This window comes from Salvia splendens, chromosome 12 (assembly GCF_004379255.2).
Source record: "Salvia splendens isolate huo1 chromosome 12, SspV2, whole genome shotgun sequence".
Classification (NCBI taxonomy): Eukaryota; Viridiplantae; Streptophyta; class Magnoliopsida; order Lamiales; family Lamiaceae; genus Salvia; species Salvia splendens.
The window spans coordinates 99,218-107,957 of NC_056043.1; the positions used below are offsets into that span (position 1 = coordinate 99,218).

At 37.6% G+C, this 8,740-nt stretch overlaps 2 protein-coding genes and 1 pseudogene across 2 annotated transcripts; all 3 read left to right on the top strand.

The window, feature by feature from the left end:
* Positions 1-1,629: 1,629 nt before the first annotated feature.
* On the top strand, positions 1,630-3,938 carry LOC121758261 (polygalacturonase-like). Its single transcript, XM_042153672.1, has 3 exons — positions 1,630-1,762; positions 1,840-2,673; positions 3,496-3,938. The coding sequence occupies exons 1-3, from the start codon at positions 1,643-1,645 to the stop codon at positions 3,760-3,762; spliced, it is 1,221 nt and encodes a 406-aa protein (XP_042009606.1). The 5' UTR covers positions 1,630-1,642; the 3' UTR covers positions 3,763-3,938.
* A 585-nt stretch (positions 3,939-4,523) lies between these two features.
* On the top strand, positions 4,524-5,135 carry LOC121759045 (metalloendoproteinase 2-MMP-like). Its single transcript, XM_042154535.1, has one exon. It carries the CDS (start codon positions 4,524-4,526, stop codon positions 5,133-5,135), a length of 612 nt encoding a protein of 203 aa, XP_042010469.1.
* Positions 5,136-7,745: 2,610 nt separating this feature from the next.
* Positions 7,746-8,480, top strand: LOC121759046 (annotated as a pseudogene).
* The last annotated feature ends 260 nt before the right edge of the window (positions 8,481-8,740 follow it).

The following is an 8,740-nucleotide window of genomic DNA, read 5'->3' on the forward strand; positions in this document are numbered from 1 at the left end:
GTATTTTCCGATTTAGATGGGCAGCCAATGTTATTTATTGTAGTGACTAATAATAATATTCTATTTTGGTCTTGATCAAATTGATGCCCAATTCAATTATTTAAAGTCAAATAGGTGTGGTTGATGCACTTTTTATTAGCACTAAATAAACATGCAATTATACAAGTAGATCTAGTATATTCAAAGGTCAGTACAAGATATCGATCACGAAGAAAATTATCACAGACTGTCTATCTTCTACTAAGCTTCTTTCACTATTTGGAAAAACAAAAGGTTTTGATTTTGAAAACTAAAAATTTGTAAAATTAAAGAATGCAAGTGAACTGTTGCAGATAAATCACATATGTAAAAGAGATGAGATATTCCATGATGTGCTTTCACAGTTATGGTTTATACAAGTTCCAACTACAACACCCTAGCACAGTTCATACTTAACTGGGACGAGTCACATAAATATTACACATGCGGCACAAAGTAAACTTCTGGACTTGGTCCATTTGGTTTTTGATGATTGAAACGGTGGAGGCAATGGTGTTCATCCCGACCTTAAGGTTGTTCAATCATGCTTCAACGACTCCAATCTTGGTTTCGTTGGCTTTTCTTTCATTGATGCACTTTTTATTAGCACTAAATAAACCTGCAAGTATACAGAATATATATAGTATAGCTAAAGGTCGTATCGGATATCGAAAACGGCGAATAAAGTCACAGACTGGCCACCTTCTACTAAGCTTTGTTCACTATTTGGAAAACTGATAATTTTGGAGATTTTGAAAACCAAAAACAGTTTGAAAGCAATAAACAACTAAACGCAAATAATAAAAGAGGTAAAAGAATGAGAGATACGAGAATTCGAGTGATGTGCATTCGCAGTTATGGTTGCACAAATTCCAACTACAATACCCTAACACAGTTTATACTTCGATAGAATGAGTCACATAAGTTTTGCCCATGCGGTACAAGCGCAGATTACTAACACTAAGGTTGTCAATCCTAGATCCGTAACTCCTAAAAGCTCCTAAGACCCTTATAAAGTCCTCACTCTCAATTAACAGTGCCGTTTTAAGGGAAGCTAATTGTAGTGTCTTCTAAGTGGATCTAACTCGCCAACCTCCTCTCACGATTATGTAACAAGTTATATTAAATCATCGTTGAATGTGTCACTCAAACGTGAAGTATTATATTACGACTTAGGGAAGAAACGAAGTAAAAACAAAACGGATATTAAATAGCAAAACGGAATTCTATAACCAAAGTCGTTACTAACAGATCCCTAGAATCATATGAATTTAGTTACACATAATTGAATAAGCTAAAAACATAAAATGAAAGGAAAAACAAAGTGAACATAAGAACTAAAGCAATAAAAATATAACTAAAACATTAGGAAAACAAAGTGAACATAAGAACCAAAGTCGTTACTAACGGATCTAATTTGTTTATTTTTATTGTAGTAAGTGGTAACATTTCACTTCGAATCTATAAATAGGTAGACGGAGTCTCCTACATATTCGAAATTTGTAGGGATCACCATGTTTTAAGATTGTGAGACATTGTCAAATTCCTATTAATTGTTAGTATATAAAGGCATATCAAACTTATTATTCAATCACCAACACAATACAAATATATTTCAAACATCATGGAACAACAACCACTAGTTTTCTTAGCAATTGTTCTTGCACTTTCCTCATACGCACATGGGTTAAAGATCTTCGATATCAGCAGCTATGGAGTGGGGGCCGACAAAGATATAACTGCGGTACTACCATTGGAACTACCACACCACTGAAATTAACATATATGCATATGAGTATTTTTGTATTTTGAAATTTTTAGGCACTGGACAAAGCATGGAAGGAAGCAATTGCTTCACCTGAACCGGCGAAAATAACAATAGGTCCAGGTGAATGGATCTTGAAGCAGGCTCACCTAGAAGGACCCAGCAAATCTCCTCTCGAGCTCGAAGTGAAAGGCACCATAAAAGCCCTTTCCGACCCGACGCAACTCCCCAACAAAGAATGGGAATGGGTCACTGTCAACTACGTGAACTACTTCACCCTCTCCGGTGGAGGTGTTTTCGACGGCATGGGTGAGCAAGCCTGGAAAACAAATGATTGCCATGTCAACACAAAGTGCGCAAAGCTTCCCATCAACCTTAGCTTCAATTTCATCAACAACTCCATCATCCAAGACATCACCACCAAAGATAGCAAGAATTTCCACTCCAACTGCATCTCCAGCAACAACGTCACATTCCTGCGATACAAAGTGTCAGCACCGCATGATAGCCCCAACACCGACGGTCTCCACATAGCGCGAAACATCGGCATCACCATCCTAGACGCCGTCATCCAGACGGGCGATGACTGTATCTCCATGGGGGATCAGATGACGGACGTCATGATAAAAAACGTCAAATGTGGGCCCGGCCACGGCATCAGCATCGGCAGTATGGGCAAGAACATTGAGGAGAAAGATGTTAGCAGAATCACCATACAAAACTGCACCTTCGATAACACTGCCAATGGTGTTAGGATCAAGACATGGCCCTCGGCGCCAGCCACCTTGACAATCTCGGATTTGAATTTCCTCGACCTAACCATGATCAATGCCAGCAATCCCGTCATCATCGATCAACAATACTGCCCCTGGAACCTCTGCTCTCTCGACGTACCTAGCCTAGCTATCTAATATGTATAGAGATGTAATCAAATGCAGACTCTATATTGTACAAACTCCAAACCATGATCTTGACCTTTAGAAAATGTCAACAAATGACAAAATAACATAAAAAAAATGTCAACACAGTGTTGGAACTGTGTTAACATCTTCTGTTGATGTTATTTTGTCATCGATTGACATTTTCTAAAGGTCCAGATCATATTTTGGAGTTTGTACATTATTTAGAGTTTACATTTTACCCCTATATATATATATATATATATATATATATAGGCTTGTGATCCATTGCTAACTCACTCTCTAGTTGCTAACTACAACTAATTTATGAACATAGGATATTAGAAATCTAGTTCACATATGAATGTCTTGTGTTGAAATCTATATTTGTATGTCAACACAACACATACATATGTCAACTACAGTTTGTTGATATATAAATGTCTTCGTGTTGACATCTATAACATGCATGTTGACATAGTTATCAGTTATTAATTGATCACATCCCTATAAATATATATATGGAGGTGTGATCAATTGCTAACTTTTTTAAGTTGCTAATTCTGCTAACTCATCAACGCGGTGTATTAAAAATATCAACACATAATTTTGTTGACATTATGTGTTGATATTTTGATGTCATCGTGATGCCATTTTTAATACATTGCGTTTAAGAGTTAGCAGAGTTAGCAACTTAAAAAGTTAGCAATATAACGCACCTCTATATATATGTAAGCATTTATTTTATTTTCTTATATATATATATATATATATACATATATATATAATTAACATCATCGTTGTGGTGTGTAGAAACCATCGTCGATCCAGATTAGCAAAGTGAAGATTCAGAACGTCAAGGGCACGAGCTCTACTCAGGATGTGGTTATATTCTCTTGCAGCACAAGCAAGCCATGCCAAGATGTGCAGATTGGAGATATTGATCTTAAATTCACCGGAGACCCTGCACTAGGCGGTGCCACTACCAAGTGCCAAAACGTCAAGTACACGTTCACCGGTGGTGCACAGAATCCACCTCTATGCCAGAGGAGCAGTGCGCCCAAACCTTTTCCGATGTAGAACTATCAAATGGATTTTTAATTCTACAATTTCCCATGTTATGTTTGCTAGGGTTGGTATACTGAAAAACATGTTTCTGTTAGAGTTTTGTATTCTGTAAAGCATTTTTCGAGTGCTTGTATATTGTAAAAACTCTTCGTTTATTTTTCAAGGAATAAAACAAACTATTTTTGTCACAATTTGTTAGTACGTTTTTACATTTAAGGAGTGTTTTACATATTTAAATGTATAAGTAACCAAATAAGTTAAAAGTCTTTTGTTTAAGTAAATTGGTTGTGGGCATTGTATTAACAAAAGAGAAAGCGTATTTCACAACCTAGATAGACCTTAACTACCTATTGCGAAAGGTTGAATGTCAATCCCAATATTTCCAAGCAGTAACGAAATAAGATGACACCTGTGTAATATAACACTGAATGGATCTAACGGTGAGTCTTTATTCATATCTATTGAAAGAGAAGGTCTCAATCATTAACATTTCTTAAAAAATATAGAGTAAAGGCCAAATTTTGTCCTGAACATATGGTCATTTTACGATTTTGGTCTCAGACATTATGTTTTGAATTTTTACATCCCAAACATTTCAACTCGGATCACAATCGGCCCAAAACTCACGGTTCCGTCCAATTGTAATAGTCAACGTCTTTAGACGCAATTTGACCCAATAAAGCATTTTGATTAAATTTTTTATTATTCAGAAAAATAAAAAATAATATATTAACATATAATAAAATAATTCATTTATGTATTTCAATTCATAAATGTGCGTTAATTCATATTCTTTCTTCCCAAACATATCATCAATTCCAGCTTCCTTCATTGCAAAAGCTTCAAGCTGGGATGCATTCAGCGCTCTCCACGGCTGTCGGAGAGGCATGAAATCTCAAGGCCTAGCAAGTCTCAAAAAGTATTTCCAGCTATTCGGCTACATCAACACCTCCTCTGACGAATTCGACGAATTCCTCGAATCCACATTAAAAAACTTCCAATTAAACTTTAACCTCAATCAAACCGGCGAGCTCGACGCGCCGACGCTGAAGCAAATCTTCCTTCCCTGCTACGGCAACGCCGACATCGTCAACGATACCTCCACGATGCATTCAGGCAAATCGTCGAACACTTACAACGTAAAACAATCCACACGTCCCGCACTACTCCTACTTCCCCAACTGCCCGTGCTGGCCGCCGGGGAAAAGCCAGATCATCTACGCGTTCGCGCCGTAGAATCAACTCTCCGATTTGGTGAGAGGCATCTTCAAGAAGGCGTTCGAGCGGTGGTCGGAGGTGACGTGTTGACATTCGTAGAGACGACGACGGTCAACTGCGCGGATCTGAGGATCAGATTCTTTAGCTGCGACCACGGCGATGAATAGCCTTTCGACGGCGTGCTGGGGACTCTGGCGTACGCGTTCGCGCCGCCGGTGGGGCGGCTGCACTTCGATGGGGAGAAGAATTGAATTTTCTAAATCGCGCTTAAATGCGTTGATTGTTACAATTTGATGGAACCATCAGGATTGGACCGATTGTGATCCGAGTTGAAATGTTTAGGATGCAAACATTTAAAACATAATGTCTAAGACCAAAATCGTAAAATAGCCATATGTTAAGGACCAATTTTGGCCATTACTCATAAATATATATAGCCTTGAGCATATGATATTAATAATTTATTAATTTGGTTTATCAATAGGTGAATATTTTTTGCAATCCAAGAATCTTGATATTTTGGCTAATGGTGATTAGTATCTAGCGGCGCTAGGGTTGCTACTGTATTGAATCACGCTCTAGGAAAGTCTGGCTTAATAATATCCTAACGAGGAGCTTGAAATAATGATCTATTATTTAGAACCTATCTAGTTAGAATTTATTCCACGAATTATAAATAAGAAGTTCAAGCCTAATCATGTCTTGGAGTAAATAAGATATTAATTGATTAAGTCAAAAGCAGACTTCGATTAATTAATGGACATTTATATATTAAGCGAGAGAAATAATTAAATAAAAGAGGAAGCCTGAATTACTTGTAATATCCGATTTAGATGGGCAGCCAATGTTATTTATTGTAGTGACTGATAATAATATTCTATTTTGGTCTTGATCAAATTGATGCCCAATTCAATTATTTAAAGTCAAATAGGTGTGGTTGATGCACTTTTTATTAGCACTAAATAAACATGCAATAATACAAGTAGATCTAGTATATCCAAAGGTCAGTACCAGATATCGATCACGAGGAAAACTATCAAAGACTGTCTATCTTTTACAAAGCTTCTTTCACTATTTGGAAAAACAAAAGGTTTTGATTTTAATAACTAAAAATTTGTAAAATTAAAGAATGCAAGTAAACTGTTGCAGATAAAACACATAGGTAAAAGAGATGAGATATTTCAGGGATGTGCTTTCACAGTTATAGTTTATACAAGTTCCAACTACGACACTCTAGCACAGTTCATACTTAACTAGGACGAGTCACATAAATATTACACATGCGGCACAAAGTAAACTTCTGGACTTGGTCCATTTGGTTTTTGATGATCGAAACGGTGGAGGCAATGGTGTTCATCCCGGCCTTGAGGTTGTTCAATCGTGCTTCAATGACTCTAATCTTGGTTTCGTTAGCAATATAACACACCTCTATATATATATGCATTTATCTTATTTTCTTTTATATATATAGTTAACTTCATCGTTGTGGTGTGCATAAACCATCGTTGATCCAGATTAGCAAAGTGAAGATTCAGAATTTCAAGGGCACGAGCTCTACTCAGGATGTGGTTATATTCTCTTGCAGCACAAGCAAGCCATCCCAAGATGTGCAGATTGGAGATATTGATCTTAAATTCACCGGAGAGCCTGCACTAGACAGTGCCACTACCAGGTGCCTGAACGTCAAGTACACGTTCACCGGTGGTGCACAGAATCCACCTCTATGCGAGAGGAGCAGTGCGCCCAAACCTCTTCCGAAGTAAAACTATCAATTGGATTTTTAATTCTACATTTTCCCATGTTATGTTTGCTTGGGTTGGTATACTGAAAAGCATGTTTCTGTTAGAGTTTTGTATTCTGTAAAGCGTTTTTCGAGTGCTTGTATATTGTAAAAACTCTTCGTTTATTTTCCAAGGAGTAAAACAAACTATTTTTGTCACAATTTGTTAGTATGTTTTTACATTTAAGGAGTGTTTTACATATTTAAATGTATAAGTAACCAAATAAAGTTAAAAGTCTTTTGTTTAAGTAAACTGGTTATGGGCATTGTATTAACAAAAGAGAAAGCGTATTTCACAACCTAGATAGACCTTAACTACCTATTGCGAAAGGATGAATGTCAATCCCAATATTTCCAAGCAGTAACGAAATAAGATGGCACTTGTGTAATATAACACTGAATGGATCTAACGGTGAGTCTTTATTCATATCTATTGAAAGAGAAGGTCTCGATCATTAACATTTCTTAAAAAATATAGAGTAAAGGCCAAATTTTGTCCTGAACATATGGTCATTTTACGATTTTGGTCCCAAACATTATGTTTTGAATTTTTACATCCCAAACATTTCAACTCAGATCACAATCGGCCCAAAACTGACGGTTTCGTCCAATTGTAACAGTCAACGTCTTTAAACGCAATTTGACCCAATTAAGCATTTTGATTAAACTTTTTTATTATTCAGAAAAATAAAAAATACTCCCTCCGTCCCCCAAAATTCGTCACCATTTGACCCGGCACGGGTTTTAATAAATGTAATAGAAAGTGAGTTGAAAAAGTTGGTGGCATGTGGGTCCTACTTTTATATATTAGTTTTATAATAAAATGTGAGTGTGAATGAGTTAGTGGAATGTAGGGTCCACTACCAAAAATGATAAAAGTGAAAGGTGACAAATTTTTAGGGACGGATGAAAAAGGAAATAGGTGACTAATTTTCAGGAACGGAGGGAGTAATATATTAACACATAAAATAATTCATTTATGTATTTCAATTCATAAATGTGCGCTAATTCATATTCTTTCTTCCCAAACATATCATCAATTCCAGCTTTCTTCATTGCAAAAGCCAAAAGCTTCAAGCTGGGATTCATTCGGCGCTCTCCACGGCTGCCGGAGAGGCGTGAAATCTCAAGGCCTAGCAAGTCTCAAAAAGTATTTCCAGCTATTCAGCTACATCAACACCTCCTACGACGAATTCGACGAATTCCTCGAATCCACATTAAAAAACTACCAATTAAACTTCAACATCAACCAAACCGGCGAGCTCGACGCTCCGACGCTGAAGCAAATCTTCCTTCCCCGCTACGACAACACCGACATCGTCAATGACACCTCCACGAAGCATTCAGGCAAATCGTCGAACACTTACAATGTAAAACAATCCACACGTCCCGCACTACTCCTACTTCCCCAACTGCCCGTGCTGGCCGCCGGGGAAGAGCCAGATCATCTACGCGTTCACGCCGGAGAATCAACTCTCCGATTTGGTGAGAGGCATCTTCATGAAGGCGTTCGAGCGGTGGTCGGATGTGACGTGTTGACATTCGTAGAGACGACGACGTTCAACTGCGCGGATCTGAGGATCGGATTCTTTAGCTCCGACCACGGCGATGAATAGCCTTTCGACTGCGTGCTGGGGACTCTGGCGCACGCTTTCGCGCCACCGGTGGGGCGGCTGCACTTCGATGGGGAGGAGAATTGAATTTTCCAATTTGGGGGTGTTCCTACAGTGGGGAGAGAATAATTGGGAAAGAAAAGGGATAGACAAGAGAAGAGAATATGATTTAAATGCTAAGTTGCTTATAATAATTAAGGATATAATTCGAGTGTTAATAATCACACTTCAAGATTGTAATTGGGTCAAAATCTCGTTTAAATGCGTTGACTGTTACAATTTGACGGAACCGTCAGGATTGGACCGATTGTGATCCGAGTTGAAATGTTTAGGATGCAAACATTTAAAACATAATATCTGATACCAAAATCGTAATATA

What these genes read in the sequence shown, in the direction of transcription:
- LOC121758261 (XM_042153672.1), top strand. Translation starts at nt 1,643, where the DNA reads ATGGAACAACAACCACTAGTTTTCTTAGCAATTGTTCTTGCACTTTCC. An exon ending in CCGACAAAGATATAACTGCG is followed by an intron (nt 1,763 to 1,839) that starts GTACTACCATTG and finishes TGAAATTTTTAG; the next exon opens with GCACTGGACAAAGCATGGAA. An exon ending in GGAACCTCTGCTCTCTCGAC is followed by an intron (nt 2,674 to 3,495) that starts GTACCTAGCCTA and finishes TGTGGTGTGTAG; the next exon opens with AAACCATCGTCGATCCAGAT.
- LOC121759045 (XM_042154535.1), top strand. Translation starts at nt 4,524, where the DNA reads ATGTGCGTTAATTCATATTCTTTCTTCCCAAACATATCATCAATTCCA.